At 39.9% G+C, this 18,362-nt stretch overlaps 1 protein-coding gene across 1 annotated transcript in view; it reads right to left on the bottom strand.

The window, feature by feature from the left end:
• man1a1 (mannosidase, alpha, class 1A, member 1) overlaps nt 1-18,362 on the bottom strand; it is a 488,943-nt gene that overhangs the window by 106,646 nt on the left and 363,935 nt on the right. Inside the window, exon 5 of the mRNA XM_063033881.1 lies at nt 16,829-16,923. Within this exon, the coding sequence (XP_062889951.1) occupies nt 16,829-16,923 (95 nt within the window). The remainder of the gene's footprint in view (nt 1-16,828; nt 16,924-18,362) is intronic.

Here is an 18,362-nt window from a genome sequence, read left to right on the forward strand (position 1 = left end):
TATCCATGCAGTTCTGATTCATGTGGCCGTTAGCCAGAGCAGAGTTAGTGAATGAGCTAAGTTTGTTACGAGCCATGATGAGAGGGTTACATTTTTGGTGGGTTTGTCCAGAGTTGGAATACTGAACGATTGCTGTGTAAGGTTTGACTAAGCAACTTATTTATGTGTTTAAGCCAGTGTTTATGGAAAGTTAAGAACTTTATTATAGATGCTGCAAAGATTAAGGATGGGTGCAATATGACCACCAACAACATGATTGAAGTCACGTTGCCCAACCAGACAAAGGGTACCTGGAGAGGTGAGGCCATGGGTCAGTTCATATCTCTACAGTTGGCAAGAATGTAGTTGATGGTGAAGATTCTAAAGGCAAGTTGTTCTCTTTTCTGTGGAGTGACGGGAAGACTTTGTAGGTCTTTCAACTGTTGATTTAAGTCTGAGCTGGTTACATCACTGTTGACAAATGCCAAAGTATACCTGTGCTGAGGCAAAGTTGTTGGAGGTGATCAATCCAGTTATTAGAGGAGACCAATCTTGACACTACGCGCCAGACAAGAATGGCTAACTGTCTGGTGTGACACGCTAGGAAGGACTGTAGGCTGAGAATGTTCCCTAAAGCCATGCCCACACCCGATGGTGAAGAAGAGTTTGAGGCTTGAGCTCAGCAGACATCTCAGTTACTGCATGAATGGCAGTGCTTAGATAATATGAAAAAGCAGACTGGTAGAGAGTTTAAAGGGTCCAGCCACTGATATAGTGGTGGTGGAGCGGGGGGGGGGGATCTAATACTTTGGTTAAGAACATGTTTTATTGTATTTCTACTGCTATGCTGTGAGGTAGTTTTATTGTAGTAGTTTTCCTGCAAGCGAATGTTGTGTCAGCCATTTGGGTTTGTCCGGTAGTGCTCTATGACATTATGTCTAGTGGGTTGCTACGAAACATTTGATAGAGCTGGGTGGGATCAGATTTCTCAAAGACAGTGGTCTGGTTTTGAGTCTTTTGTTGGAAGGGATTGGAAGATGAAGATGGTGCAGAATGGATCACAAAGGAAGACGTTTGCAGGATCCCATCTTAAGTAGAGACCCCATTGTAAGAAGTGCTTTGTGCAAATGAATGGTTCCAAAGAGGAAGTGCCAATATTCCTGAGTTAGCCAGTTTGTTCGAAATGGACTTCGAGGGAAGTTCGAACTGTGGCTGGTGTGCTTCATGCAGAACGCGTGTTCAGCACATGAGTAGTCAAAGCAAAGCTCCAGAAATGAGCTCCGATGTTTATGTACATATTTATACTGGTTTAATTGTACTGGGCCCTTTCCTTTTCCCCACTATTAAATGTTTGTTAAAGTTGAAATATCTGTAAATATACTTCCACTTTAATTTTATGCTGGTGTAAGGTCTGCTATTTCCTGACAAATGATAAAAAGCTAAAACAGAAGATTTCACTATTTTAAAACCTATAATTAGAAATGCTTAAAAGTTGGAGAGTATTAAATGGAACACATATAGAAGCACAGAGTCCCGATAATTTGTCTTTATGGTTTATTTCTGTACTGTGAATTTTGAGATGCAAGAAGAGTGATTAAAGGCTGCAACAATGTCCATGGCTGAACTGAAACAAATATCTCATTTAGAAATGGCTCTTGTACACTATGCAGCCAACTTTCAACTTCTGCAGAGGATAAAACAGCTTAGATTACAGAGAAATAGAAAGAATTGCTGACGAGGGTGCAAGGACAACATTATCTAAAGAAGGAGTAGACATAAGGCTCTTTGAGCCTGCATCGTCACTCAGCAAGACCACAGCTGGTTCTTCCTTATCTGAGCAGATCCCCATATCCTTCTTCAGAGTCCAAAAAGCTGTCAGTCTCTGCTTTTTCCTACAAATGCCAAATCTTATTAAAGCTGAAGTTTACAGCCCTGTGCATAAAGAAAATACTCATCTTTGTCCTAAATTGGCAGCCCTTATCCCAAGATTACAAGCTAAATCCTGGACTCTATATCACAAGGCAACAGCCTCTCGAGAATCTGTGTTCTTCCTCACTTTCAGATTCTTACATGATTCATTCATTCTCATCTCCCAGAGGTAAAGGACAATTTTATTAAATCCTCCTCATATGACAACATTCTCATCCCAAAAGTCAGTCTCTGGAATTGAAGCTGCACTGATTCCAAGTTAGATCCCTCTGTAGATCAGTAGACCAAAAACCACACTGTGTACTCCATATGAGGCCTCACCATAGTCCTGTACCATCTCAGCAAGGCTTTCTTATTATTAGATTGCAAACTTCTTTCAACCTTTGCCTTCATAATTGTTACTGCAGATATATGTTTATAATCTGCAACACCAAGATCCTGTGTAAACCACATGAACTTGTTTCTTGTAGTTTAAAATATATTGTTTTTTTCCCTCTTCGTCCCACTGAAGTACATTTCCTTGCACTTTCCCACATTATATTCCTCTGTGCCTATTTACTTAACATCTGGCTAATTACATTACAACTTTTCTTAGTGCCCTATTATCACATACTTAATGATAGATTCAGCATTTTGCAGCTAACAGATGTTATCTAACTTTAATCGTGATGTGATATTTTTCTACCTTACAATCTGCTAGAACAACTTAGAATAAAAGCAAACATAACACTGATCCAGCCCCTTCTTTGTAGAACATTGAGAAGTGATGGGTTTTAGCTCCCTTATTCCCACCAGTACTTTCCCTTAAGTAATAGTAATTGCTTTAATTTCTTCAGTCATTACACATTTGAATCCCCCCTTTTCTATTGCTCCCAGTTTTTGTTTCGTAATGGTGATGCATGCAGAGTACATTTGATGCTTTAGTTTATTTTCTTTGAGATATTTCTTCTGTTGACTTGACTTGACTTGACTTATTGTCTCTATGGGATGTTGTCTTCCTGGTTATAGCATTGTAAAAGTTTTTATAATATTTAAATATTTCTTGCCAAGTTAATCCTATAATTTATCCTATTCTTTTTCAATATTGTGTTTCTGGATGGTGCTTGCTGAAGTTCACCCAATTCTCAAGCTTACTGCTATTTTTTGGCGACTTTATAAGTCTCTTCTATAAATCTATTACCATCTGTAATTTCCTATGTCAACTCTGCCCAGAGTCACTAAATATTTATTTCTCAGTGGAATTTTTATGAGCTGAGAAGTTTTAAATATTTCTTTAAATGCTTGCCCTTTAACAACTGGCAATTTTTTTTAGCCTAATTTCCCAATCTGCCTCAGTCAACACACTTCTGATTGGTCCATTCCTACTGTTCTATATCGGGCTTTACTTAAGCCCAAGAATTCATGACTGACACGTTCTGTCTTGAACTGCTTAAACTATCAATCATGATATGAGCACTCATCTAATTTGTTCCCTACTAATTGAGTTGAAGTAATTTTGTTCCAGAAAAATGTTCCAAATGTCTTGTTAGTCTCCCCTCTCGCTATGTGATACCTCTCTGCCCTTTTACTAGTGGGAGAAAGAGCCTGTGGTGTGTCAAATTGTCAGGTGAATGATTAGTATTTTGTTGTACTGCAGATCATGGTCTTTCATGGGGGTTTTGCGATTGCTTTGTTGGTGGGTGGAGAGTGCTGATGCTTTTTTTGCTGAAATAAGTGGTGGGAGGGGAGAGTCATTGTTCTGCTGCTGCTTGTGCGTGGGTGGGGGGAGTACGGGGCTTTGGGTTCTAACGTTTTTACTGCCACTCATTCTTTGGGGCTGTCTTCTGTTTTTGTGGATGTCTGTGAAGACCAAGAATTTCAGATTGTATATTGTATACATTTCCTGATATTAAATGGAACTATTGAACTATTAAAAGAAGATTAAAGCCCTTTCACTTTTATTGCATTATCCTTCAATTAATACTCTCTCCAGTTATGTTTCTAATGCTAGAATTTCAGTAAGCCAGTCCAACCAGTGTGTATTATCCTATCTGTCATCTCTCACTACCATCAATATTTGTATTTGTCAATTTTCTCGAGCCAGCTCATTCTTCATTACCTTAATATTATATTTCATTATCAGGTTGTATTGAGTGCACAGGAAGGGGTAGCACCTCTGGTGAAGGGGCTTGTTGTGTCCATCCCGGGGCAGCTCACTCACCTTTGGTCCGCACCAGAAACTCAGCTCTCACCTGTGGTTCCAAGTGGCTGTCTGCATGTGACAGTGGCCCCCCGATGCACTGCTTGGACAGTCCCATACGCCAGTGAGATAGTGACATGCCTGCCCTAGCATGCAAAGTCTGCTCCACTGAACTTGGTGGATGAGACCTACAGAGATTCAACAGCTAGGAAGATAGTACTGCAACACTCCGTTGAGAGTGAAGGCTGGACAAGTCATAGAAGGCATCATGGTTATTCACTGTCACCAAGAAAGACCTCACTATGTGATACTTGTTCATACCACTGGATCCAGAATTCTGAGGTCAAGAGAGTGGAACTGCCCCAGTACAATGGCTTTTTCACTTGAAAAACTCTCCTGCAAAAGTTCCCTGTCATCATCAGGTACGATGGACAAGCACCATATTTCATTATCAGGGCTATCCACACTTAGTATTTAAAATTAGGTCAATAAATGGGGATAAATAAGACCAAGTAAGATTTTAAAATTTATAACAGAAAGGTGCATCTGGATAGCTTCACTTTATATTGCAATCTTGAATTGTCCTCACTTAGTTATGCACCATTACTGTTAAACTTTGTTCTGTAGATTTGACCTTTACTTTCATATTCCATATATAAATCCTTATATTCCCAATCCCCTTTTATTGATTTAAGATAAATTAATAGCACTGACTATCTGTTTCACTTGGACTCGTAGTCCTACCTTCTTTGAAGTGGATGCTCCATTTGGAAAGAACCTATTCAAAGCTATGGCAGATTGTACATGGACTAATTAACAATCTGATGGGTCAATGACTTGACAGATTTCTTTACAGTCAAAGTTGCACAACAAGGGTCCCCCTTTGACTATCAAGCACAATTTGCACTAAACCTACAAATCATTTTATTCTCTCCACATTCTACATTCTATCACTTACCAAGGCAATAGGGACAACTTACAGTCAGCCTCATTCCTTTTTCTAGGTGGCCATGGTAATGCAATGAAAACAATCAAAAGATTGCTTTGAAAAGTTTAGTCAATCAGGAGCAAGGTAGCATGAATAGCTCAATCATTCAATAGTTCCATTTAATGGAGGAGGAGGAGGAGAAGATGGTGACGCGACGCAGCACGTAGTGGCCACTCCAGTGAATGATATTTGTAACCTGTCAAGTAGGGTGCGGTGCACAATCCTGATTTGATGGAGACAGACGTGAGAGAATGGAGGAACATCTGGTGAAACTTCTGAAATGCCTTTTCGCTGCTGCTGCTACTATGTGATCCAGAGTCTCCAGAGGGGAAGGCCCCGAGTCCTCGGCTTTGCTTCTTACTCAGCGGCCGCAGCGGGGTCGAAGCGCTCGGCAGAGATGGTGCTTGGTGCTCAGTGTCGAAGGGCTGGTCAGAGGCTCGAAGTTTTTGGACAGACTCAAAGTCAGCTGTGGTCAGGTGCTTCCAGGGTGCTGCATCGGCAGTTGTCGGCGCCTGGAGGTTTATGGGAGGGACAGTTTCTTCCTTTTGCTGCCTGCTATCGGGGACTATCGGGAGTCGATCGGAACTTTGAGACTCTTTTTTACCGTGCTCATGGTCTGCTCTTTATCAAATTATGGTATTGCTTTGCACTGCTGTAACTATATGTTATAATTATGTGGTCTTGTCAGTGTTAGTCTTTGGTTTGTCCTTTTTTTTGTGATATCACTCTGGAGGAACATTGTATCATTTCTTAATGCATGCATTTCTAAATGACAATCTAAAAAAATCTAATATCAGAGAATGTATACATTTATCACAAAAGGCAGATGAATTTCAAAGGCACCAAGGGCAATAGATTCATTAAAATTGCAGAGAATATGAAAACTAGAAGTTATAGTGAGACAAAAGATTTGAAAAAAGATTGTATAAACATGCAGAGGTTAAATATATATGCGTGATTAAAGGAAAAGGCTTCCAGTGGCTTAATCAGCTAAGGGATTTCCTTTTGCCAAGATTCCTATTACCCACTCAGTCTATTCTAATGGGCTTTGTCAATTATACATAACTTACCACTGGACTTTCCATCCATTATATGCCTCAGACAAGAATTAGTTGACTACAAGTTCGGCATGAACCCCCTGCCCCACCACCAAATCATCAAGACCTTCTACAGAGGCATCCTGACTGGCTGTTTCTCCACCTGGTATGTGAAGTGTGCCAAGCTTGATTGCTAGGCACTGCAGAGTGTGGTATGGACAGCCTTGCGCATCTGTGGATGTGAACTTCCCTCTACTGAGAACATTTACAGCACCAGGTGTGTAAAGAAGGCCTGGAAGATCATTGGGGACCCTGACCATAAACTGTTTCAGCTGCTTCTGTCTGGTAGCACAGCATTAAAGCCAGGACCAACAGGCTATAGGACGGCTTCTTTCGACAAGCCATTAGACTTATAAATTCACATGTCTGTACATTGAGACAGAGTCATAACACAAAGATTTTTACTCCCTCACATTCTGGGATGAATGTAATATTTGAATAAAATTCAAATTCAATATTAGCAATCTGCATGCGAATGGAAAAGTATACACACACTTGTACAGATCCCTTCCAATCTAGTCTAGATCGTTGTAAAAAAGAATCTGTTCAAAACAGCCAGTTTGTGGTAAACTTTTGAAGGCAATGATGAGTCGCGTTTGCAGGTCAAATTACTAATAAGGGCATAGCCTTTAAATTGTGTCTCTAGTAGCAGATTAGGACTGGAGGCATGATTAAGGATATCAACATACATAGTATCCAAACCTTTCAACTGTGCAAAATCAATTGGCTACAAAATATACCAATACTGGATTACACAATCACATACATCATTGAACAAAAGCTTTGGTGTGTTTCTAAACTGTTTACATATGAGATAAACCAGCTTTAACAATAAAATTGAAATTTAATTATAAAAGAAATTTGAGTATCACAGCATTTTTAAAAATCCTTCAAAGATAAAATTACATATGCTTATTCTTATATCAGTGCAAGATATTTCAACTAAAGAAGCAAAATCCTGGTCAGAATAAATTGAATAATTTAAAGCTCACTGTAGCTGAAGTTTGACTACTTCTAAGAGCCTTGATGATCAGAGATCAGTTACTGCAAGGGACACTATCAAGTTTAATCTTTTCAAAGTGCAGTTCTACAGAAAGCGTGACAGGTTTTTTTTCTTTGAAGAGGATGGGGAATAAAAGAAGAAAGGTAGCTCAATTGAATTTTCTTATAGCCATCAGAGTCTGAAACCAAAAAGAAGGGTTATTTCATAAGCAGTCTGAAAGAACTCATTAGATTTTCTTAAGTGCGACCATTATTTGATTGCTACTAAATCTATATTCATTCACTAAGCAATCAGAACACTGTATACACAGCACAACAATGTTTCTGTTTAGTGTGATCAATGAGTTTTAAAATACACTGTCTATCTATCCTCTGTTAAAATGTATTAACCCTAATCTTGGGATAATAATGGCTAGAATATCAAGCAAAAAAGGGCTTGCTGACATAAAAATAAAGTGATTCTCTTCATAATGTATTTGGAATCCCAGAAGGCATTTGATAGGTTGCCACATAAAAGGTTACTGCACAAGATGCGAGCTAATGATACTGGATCTGATATATTAGATTGGATAGCGAATTGGCTAACTTACAGAGAGCACAGTTGGGATAAACGTGTCATTTCAAGCTGGCAAGCTGGAACTTATGGGGTGCCACAGGGATTAATGCTGGGGCCTCAATTATTTACAATCTACATTAATGACATAGATGAAAGGAGCTATTGTACTGCTGCCAAACTTGCTGACGATACAAAGATAGATTGGAAATGAAGATGTGAGGAGAATAGGAAAGACAAGTAACTTTTTCACAATGACAAAGTGCTGTGCTGTCGAAAATCACCTGGAGTACGCCACGTTTTCACACATCTGTAGGTGGCTCAATAGCGGACAGTAAATATTTCTCCTTATTTTGTGATGGGATTCACATTCTTGGTTTTTCATACAAATGTACAGTAAAAGAACAGGCCCATTGTCACCCAATGTTGTGCTGAAACAATTACATTAGCAATCAAATAGCCAACGAAACTAATCCCTCCTTCCCACACAATGTCCCTATCCTTCCATTTCCCTGACATTCCTGTACCCCAACTTCCCCTCATGTGAAATATTGACAGAGGCCAACATGCAAAATTCACCTGCATTGCAATTTTCAACGTCAAAAAAATGAACAACCAGGTTTTAGTAACACTCTTTCTCCTGATCCAACACTCAGAACCAGATTCTTTGCCCTCACTTCATGGCTGCTCTGTCCAGGGAGATCAGGATTACTGTCACATGCTTAGTATCAGTGTCATGACTTGAATAAAGTCACCAAAGAAACACCAAAGCTACATGACATTTTTATATGCTAAAGATCAAAGGTAACAGCATAACAATTTTATAGTTACAATGTATCTACAATGTTTCATTTGAATTACTGTACAAATAGTTTTCAAACACCTCCCACCACACCCAGAATGAATGTTAATTCCCATTGAATCTGGGCTGCATTCATGCAGGCCTTTGTGATCAAATAGAGTATTTCTTTGTTAGCAATCATCCTTAAAGGCTACGTCCACACTACGCCAGATAATTTTGAAAACAAAGCTTTTTCTCTTCGTTTTGACCTTCCGTCCACACTGAAACGGCGTTTTCAGCCCCCAAAAACAGAGATTTTCAGAAACGGTCTCCAGAGTGAATAAATCTGAAAACGCCTAATATCCGTTGCAGTGTGTACGGGGTAACCGGAGCTTTTTAAAACCGCTGTCATGGCGTGCCGGAACAGATGGTAACAACGCAGCATTTCATTGTTTTCTTCTTATTAGTCTTCTTATTATTATTATTACTACTTTATTGTTGCCAAAGAATCGATACTAGAGCGTACAATCATCACAGCGATATTTGATTCTGCGCTTCACAGAACCTAACAATTTCAGAACAGACGGCAACAATACTGAAACCAGAAGAGTTAGAAATGTACTCATTTACTGAATAAATAAGTATACTCACTTTGCCCTGTTTTCTGTCCTTGCTTGTATGAAGGTGCTTTACCTATTTATGCAAGTACTTCTCTGACAATAGATGTGTAACAGCCTAATGTAACATTGTATAGAAATACAAGATAACACTGATGCAGATATGTTTTATACATTTAACAAGGTGCTTTATTAATACAATAGAGTTAGTCAGTTTTTCAATGTTTGTCGTCAGCCGGGTCATACTGTCCGTGAACTCCCTGTCGGTTGCCTCCATACACTCCAGTATTTGTTTTTTTTTTAGTTTTAAGTCCTCCTGCACGAGAGCCAAGAGCAATTCCTTTTAAGTTTTTCTACTCTGTAACTGGACAAACATGCACCAAGTATATTGTTTCCTCTTCGCTTGTTTTCTCTGTGTGTCCTGCGCATGCCCAGTAGGAGGAGATTCGCCCAACTGTCCATCTAATGTGGACAGAAATATTTTGAAAAACGCTTAGTGTGGACGCCTATTGTTTTTACTCGAAACCGGCGTTTTCAAAATTATCCTGTGTAGTGTAGACGTAGCCAAAGTGCAACATTGTTGAGAGCTGTGGTTTAAATTCAATTTACAATCTGCGTTCAGGTCCAAAGACCAGCTGCTATTAAAATTAGCATTTGCTATACACCATAACTTCAGGATATGCCCTAACAATCAGGAGCATTCCAGGCTGCTGCTGATAATCTCTGTCCTATCTAACAGTTTGCTGCACACTACTGAATTAGTGATGTCATCTAAAATCTTCACACAAGCTCAAAAGACTTCATCTACTTTTCCTTCCCCACTCAAGAGCACCAAAGTGATCATGTTCATTGTGTTACACTGTAGGCTCTCCTGAAATCCATGCATTCATAATCTACATTCTTGTACTTGCAGGAATTTCTTCAGCAAACTCCTGCCCAGAAGTAGCTCTGTCTCCCTTCCACAAAGAATACATTGACCTTCAGTCTGTGTCGTTCTTTTGTTATGTGCCGTGTCGTATGACATGGACAATGATGGCCTTCCCATAACCATGATCGTTCTTGGCAAATGTTTCTACATAACTGGTTTGCCATTTTCTTCTTTTGGGCAGTGTCTTTACAAGATAAGTGACCCCAGCCATTATCAATGCTCTTCAGAGATTGTCTGCCAGGCATCAATGGTCACATAACTAGGACTTGTGACATGCACCAGCTGCTCATACAATCATCTGTCACCTGACTCTTGGCAGTATGGAGGATCAGTGAGAACTTGGAGTCTGTGTCCACAGGACACTCAAAGCTGCTGCCCAAGTTGACAGTGTTGTTAAGAAGGCGTATGGTGTGATAGCCTTCATCAATCATGGGATTGATTTCAAGAGCCATGAGGTAATGTTACAACTATATAAGAACTTAGTTAGACCCCACTTGTACTGTGTTCAGTTCTGGTCATCTTACTACAGGAAGGATGTGGATGCTATAGAGAGAGTGCAGAGGAGATTTACCAGCATGTTGCCTGGATTAGGGAGCATGCCTTATGAGAATAGGTTGAGTGAACTTGGCCTTTTCTCCTTAGAGTGATGGAGAATGAGAGGTGACCTGATAGAGGTGTATAAGATGATGAGAAGCATTGATTGTGTGGATAGCCAGAGGTTTTTCCCAGAGCTGAAATGGCTAACACAAGGGGGCATAGTTTTAAGGTGCTTGGAATTAGGTATAAGGGGGATGTCGGAGATAAGTTTTTCCACACAGAGTAGTGGGTGTGTGGAATGCACTGCCAGTGATGGTGGTAGAGGCAGATACAATAGGGTCTTTTAAGAGACTCTTAGATAAGTACATGGAGTTTAGAAAAACAGAGGGCTATGTGGTAGGGAAATTCTAGACAGTTTCTAGAGTAGGTTACATGGTTGGCACAACGTTGTGGACCAAAGGGCCTGTAATGTGCTGTAGATTTCTATGTTCTTTGTCCTATGGAAATGTAACAATATTTTAGAATTATACAAACTTCATTTTGAAAGTTGGGAGAGGGATGCTACTAGATTAATATATTTATATTGATATATTAAGATCCTTATTGATTACAGCTCAGTATTCAATACCATCATCCTCTCAAAACTAAGACCTGGAACTAAATACCCCCTTGTGCAATTGGATCCTTAATTTTCTCACTTGCAAAGCCATGTCAGTTTGGATTGGCCAAAGAACTGATTGTAGACTTTATAAGAGGAAAACCAGGGGTCTCTGAGCCAAAAATCATCGATGGATCAGAGGTGACGGGCAGTAACTGGAAATTCCTGGGTGTCACTATCTCAGAGGATCTGTCCTGGACCCATCATGTAAATGTTATTGCAGAAAAAGCATGATAATGTCTCTGCTTCCTCAGGAGTCTGTGGAGATTTGGCACGTCATCAAAAACCTTAGAAACTTCTACAGATGTGTCGCGGAAAGTACATTAACTGGCTGCATTACAGCCTGGTATGTGACTACCAATGCCTTTGAACAGAAAATGGGGAGATGGGAGGAAAAAAACTGTCTCCATACCTTTACCATAAATTGATGATTGGAGTGCTGTGCAGACACTATTGAAGTAATCCCGTACAGGTCTGGCAAAGAGCTTTAAAAGGTAGGAAATAAATTCGGCGGGAATCATTGATTGGAGTGCTGCGCAGGTGCAGTTGAAGCATTCCCGTGCAGGTCCAGTGAAGAGCTTTAAAAGCTTAGTCTCCATAAAAGACCAGCGGAGCAGTCATCATGGGAGTGGTCTGTGTCAGAGTGGTAAGGCTTTGGCTCAACAGGACTTTGGTGAGAACAGGCTGACGCAAGGTAAGTATGATGCATGTGTGAGTGCCAACACAAAGGTGATAAGGTGAATAAGTGACCTGGACCAGATGGACTACACCCTAGAATACTGAAAGAGGTTCTTGAAGAGATAACGGATGAATTGATCATGATATTTCAAGAATCACTTGATTCTGGCATGGTCCCGGAGGACTGGAAGATTGCAAACGTGATTCCACTCTTTAAGAATGGAGGAAGGCAAAAGATAGGAAATTATTGGCCAGTTAGACTAACTTCAGTGGCTGGGAAAGTGTTGGAGTCTATTATTAAGGCTGAGCTTTCGGAGGACTTGGAGACTACTGATAAAATAGGTCAAAGTCTGCATAGTTTTTGTAAAGGGAAATCTTGCCTGACAAATCTGCTAGAATTCTTCGAAAAAGTAACAAGCAAGGTGGACAAAGGAGAGGCAGTGGATGTCATTTACTTGGATTTTCAGAAGGCATTTGATAAGGTGCCACACATGAGGCTGCTTAACAAGATAAGATCCTATGGCATTACAGGAAAGATACTGGCATGGATAGTGGAATGGCTGACAGGCAGGAGGCAGCGAGTGGGAATAAAATGAGCCTTTTCTGGTTGGCTGCCAGTGAATAGTGCTGTTCCTCAGGGGTCAGTATTTGGACCGCTACTTTTCACATTGTTTCTCAATGATTTGGACAATGGAATTGATTGGCTTTGTGGCAAAGTTTGCAGATGATACGAAGCTAGGTGGAGGGGTAGGGTGTGCTGAGGAAGCAATGCAATTGCAGCAGGACCAAGACAAATTGGAAGAATGGGCAAAAAAGTAGTAGATGGAATACAGTCAACACACATAAAAGTTGCTTGAATTTCCAGCATCTGCAGAATTCCTGTTGTTTGCGAGATGGAATAGTGTTGGGAAACTTATGATAATGTGTTTTGGTAAAAGGAACAATAGTGCAGACTATTATTTAAATGGGGCGAAGGTTCATACATCAGAGGTGCAGAGGGACTTAAAAGTTCTCATACAAGACTCCCAGAAGACTAACTTACAGATTGAGTCTGTGGGTAAATCAGTTAAATGCAACGTTGGCATTTATTTTAAGGGGAATAGAACATAAAGGCAAGGAGATAATTCTGAGCCTTTATAAGACACTAGTCAGGCCACACTTGGAGTACTGTCAACAGTTTTGGGCCCCATATTTCAGAAAGGATGTGTTGTCATTGGAGAAAGTCCAGGATGATTCCAGGACTGAAGGGCTTAACACATGAGGAGCATTTGGCAGCTTTGGGCCTGTACTCACTGGAATTTAGAAGAATGCGGGAGGATCTCATTGAATCCTACCGGATGTTGAAAGACTAGATAGGGTGGATGTGGAGAGGATGTTTCCTAAGTTGAGGATATTCAGAACGAGAGGTCACTGGCTTAAAACTGGGGGATGATCTTACAGAATGGAAGTAAGTCAGATTTGTCTTTAGCCTGAGAGTGTTGAATCTGTGGAATAACTCTGCCACAGACTGCGGTGGAGGGCAGGATCATGGGTATACTTAAGGTGGAAGTTGATAGTTTCCTGATCAGTCAGGGTATCAAAGGATATGGAGAGAAGGCAGGTGTATGGGGTTGAGTGGGATCCAGGATCACCATGATGGAATGTTGGAGTAGACTCGATGGGCTGAATGGCCTAATTCTGCTCATATATCTTATGGTCTTATAAAATGGCAACCTTACTTATAAACACTACACCTGAGGCCAGTACAACAGATCAGTTTGGTGATTAAAAAGGCATAAGCAATGTTATCTATTATTAATGCAGGCATAGAATCTAAGAGCAGGGAGGTTATGCTGGGACTGTATATGAAATTAGTGAGAACACAGCTTGTGTACTGAGTACAGCTCAAGTCAGAACACCAGAATAAAGATGTAACTGCACAGGAGAAGGCAAAGGAGATTCACAAAGACATTGGCAACACTGTAGCTACAAAGAAATGTTGTATAAGTTCGAACTGAATTACTTTGATCTGAGAAAGTTCAGTAGAGAATTCATTGATGTATGTATAATTATGATAAAAGTCAAAGGACAGATGTATTTTCCTCTAGACTAAGTGCCAATATTCAGGAAGCATAACCTTAAAGCTCACATTTAAAGTGGAAGGATTAAGAGGAAACGATTTTTATCCAGATGGTGGAAGAGGTCTGAATATCATTGCATGGAAGTGGACTGGATGTAGAATGCCTCATCACTATTAACGTCATGCTCATATACCTTTATGTGCTTGAAGAACTGTAGAGTGCAGACCTAGTACTCAAATGTGGCATTACATTTGTATTTTAGGATGATGCCATTTGGCCCATTGAATTTATGATAGCTCTCAAAGCAGTCCACTCAATCGCTTTTCTTTCATCCATTACTTACTTTTCATTAACCTGTTCTCTCAAACATATCCATTAACACTTCAGATTTCTGACATCTACATTTTATTTTCCTTTCAGTAACCTGCAGCACATCTTTAGAAAGTGGGAGGAACCAATGGAAATACGCACAGTCATGGGGAGAACATGCAAATTCCATGGATACAGTACGGGGTGGGGGGGGGTGTGTTAAAATGTGGTGGTTAGATCAGTTGCACTACCTGTGGTACTAATGTTCTGTAATTCCTTTATGAGGCCAAATCGGAATCAGAATTGGGTTTAACATCATCAGCATACATTCAGCCAGAGACTCATTCCATCGAGATGCAACACAGAGCGTCATAGGAAGTCATTCCTGCCTGTGGCCATCAAACTTTACAACTCCTCCCTTGGAGGGTCAGACACCCTGAGCCAATAGGCTGGTCCTGGACTTATTTCATAATTTACTGGCATAATTTACATATTACTATTTAATCATTTATGGTTTTATTACTATTTAATTATTTATGGTGCAAATGTAACGAAAACCAATTTCCCCCGGGATCAATAAAGTATGACTATGACTATGAAATTTGTTTTTGCGGCAACCTTGCAATGCATTACATAATAATAGAGAATAAAGTGAATCACAGCTAATATATATATTGAATAGTTAAATTAAATACGCAGAGAAAAAATAAAAAGAACTTTAAAAAAGTAGTGAAGTAGTGTTCATGGGTTTAAGGTCCAATCAGAAATCTCAGAAAACACACGGCAAAGGGGAAGAGGCTATTCCTAAATCGTTGAGGCTTGCGTACCTTCTTCCTGATGGTAGCAATGAGAACAGGGCAAGTTTTGGGTGACTGGGGGTACTTAATGATGGATGCCACCTTTTTGAAGCATCACTCCTTGAAGATATCCTAGATACTATGGAGGTTAGTGCCCCGATGGAACTGACTAAGTTTATAAGTCTCTGCAGTTTATCTTGATCCTGTGCAGTAGAGCCCCACCGCCATACCAGACAGTGATGTAGCCAATGAGAATGATTGCCATGATACATCCATTGAAATTTGTGTTTGCCTTTGATGACATATCAAATCTCCTCAAACTCCTAATGAGATATTGCTGCTGTCATGCTTCCTTTGTATCTGCATTGATATGTTGATCCAAGAATGGATTTTCAGAAATGTTGACAACCTGAATCTTGAAATTGCTCACTCTTTCTATTTCTGGTGCCACTATGAGGACTGGTGTCTGTTCCCTCATCTTACCCTTTCTAAAGTCCACAATCAGCTCTTAGTGATGTTGAGTGCACTGTTGCTGCTGCTTAACCAGCTTAACCACTTAATCACTTAACCAGATGATGTATCTAAGAGGAACCTTACGAATCACACCTGACTTTTACCTTCCATTCAGTTACAAAGGTGTCAAAAATTTAGTGCGGGATCCAGAGGTGCCCAGACTGGAATATTATTACTTGTTGGGAACATAAATGGTATTTACTTTACTTCCACAGTGTGGCTCTAGATTAGAGTTTAAATGAACTCGCACATGGACAGAACTGTTCATTAGATTTGCCACAATTCCACCTGCAGGTTAACAGTCAAAGTACATAACGCTTCTTCAATGTGACTTTTTCCATTTAATAATGTTATACATACTGACAGCAAAAGGATTAGTAACATAAAAAGGTAGCTTCTGAGGCTCTTTCTACCAACAGGCCTTTGACAAAGAATCAAATAGATGTACCCAGTCAACATTCTCGGAAGATCGGGGGGGGGCGGGGATGTTGATACAGCATGGAGAAAATCCATGATAAGCTGAGAGAAGAGGGACATCTTTTATCAAATAATTCGCTGATCTTTTATCCTGATCTGCCCCAATTGAAAGTCAGCAAATACTTCTGGCAACATCTAAGTAAATTAAAAAGAACAGGAAATTGGGAAAGGCTAAGTCTAAGTCACCGGACATAGATCTCCAGCTCTGGCAAAGCTGCTGAAAATGAAAAGTGGGGTAGGATCGGAATCAGTTGTGATGCTTGCCACCAAAGGTATGCAGATAGAGAGGTGGGACTACACCTTGCACTCATAATAATTTACCATATTAATGCTGCGAGCATAGGTGAGTACAAAAAGTGTTTTCAGTGCAGCCCACCTAATGATGTCAAAGTCACATTCCAGCTCAGCACCATCCATGGTCACCAAACTATCTGATACAGCCATCTAGGCTTGTATAATATTTGTACAATGCTCCACAGGTCATCTAGCATTTGTGGTAACACACACATTGATATTCTGGTTTCAGGAGAAGATAAATTCAGAGAAGACAAATACAAATTTCATGTCTGTGTTTTGTTACAATTTTTGAATGGTCCAAAGGAAACTCAAGAGATACCAAAAACAGTCATGACTTTGATTGTCTTTACATGTATTTTATACTAACATGTCTGAACAATAAGCTTAGCAATTATGGGCAGCAACTTCTTAAAAATGGAACAAAACGTTTTATAGCTGAACTACGTTACCTTTTAATATTCAATAGAGCCCAAGGAATTCCAGTAGGTGTGTTAAAAGCAGGTAGAAGTTTCTCACCTAGATCCACTGCTTTAGTTCTGAATATCTGCAGGGAAGAACAATGAGGCATTACTACACCTGTGCCAGTAAGAAACCTAAAGCTACGAATGAAAACCATTGAGAAACAATATTTACATGATCATTAAATATTAACATATCCAGTTATGATTACATGGCCCAAAGTGCTCTGTTATGGGATTACATGTTGGGTTAGACATCAGCCCTTTCCTTTAGCAAGCTGATGTTGCATAAGTTGATAGTAATTTGGTCAACCTTGCAGTATGACTACTAATCAATGAACAAGCCTTGTAAACTTTTGAAATTTTAGTAATTGTTCACGCAGAATCAACCAGCAGATTGAGTGATTTCTGACAAGCGATTTATCAGAGCTTAGATCAAACTTCATCCACAGCTTAAACTCACCCTTTTCTTTTCTTTGTCTATCTATCCATTCCCCTTTCTTCATATAACTTTTCACTAACATGTTCTCCTATCACTAGTTCTGACAAAGAATCGTTAACCTGGAAGTCTTCTCCTTCCACAGATGCTGTTTGACTTGATGAATGTTTCCAGAATATTTTAAATTTTGTTTCAAGAAATTTATAAAGAAGCAGAATTTGATGGGAACACTCAGTGGCATCCCAGTGCAGAAAATAATACACTTAACTTCTGAGGGTGGAGAGAGGAATAAAGTTAATGTGTCAGGAAAATTACCAGAATTCCAGATATATTTAAAGAAAAGGTTGGATAGATCTTTGCATAGTAGAGGAATTAAGGGTTATGGGGAAGGGGCAGGTAAGTGGAGATGAGTCCATGGCCAGATCAGCCATGATCTTATTGAATGGCAGAGCAGGCTCGACGGGCCAGATGGCCTACTCCTGCTCCTATTCCTTACATTCTTATGTTCAGAGTAGCCATCCGATCGAACAGTGAAGCACGCTCAAAGAGGATGTATGGTCTGCTGTTAATCCTAGTTCTCATGCTTTTCGGTTCAATGCAATCTAAGCTCCTAATTCTGTTTGAAAGCTCCATCACAGCTGTAGTCTCAGGTCCACAAGGCAGCTCATGATTGTTGCTGATCTTGGGATGCCACTCCACTGTACGAACCACTCAGGGACAGCTCATCTTGAGTACAGTGCCTGCACCATCATCTAGTGCTTCCTCCAAAACTTGCCGCCATGAAGGCAAGCCTGCTGCAGCAAGACTCATAGGAGGAGAAATAACAGCAGAAAATGACAAAAATAGGATGTTTCTGGACTTATGATTCGCACCTCCAAACCTCACTAATCCTTGTATGGAGTGCTTTCAAAACCCTCATACCAATATCACCAAGACAAGATGATGTATCGCAAGTTCTGTGCTTTTTTATTGATTTTTATGGCAATACAATATACTGATTCTGACAGTATTTGAACACACATTACTTTGAATGATAAGATAATAAGATGAACTTTAAATATGAGAAATATCGCTTTAGTTACACTA

The sequence above is a fragment of the Mobula hypostoma genome, chromosome 2 (genome assembly GCF_963921235.1).
Source record: "Mobula hypostoma chromosome 2, sMobHyp1.1, whole genome shotgun sequence".
Classification (NCBI taxonomy): domain Eukaryota; kingdom Metazoa; phylum Chordata; class Chondrichthyes; order Myliobatiformes; family Myliobatidae; genus Mobula; species Mobula hypostoma.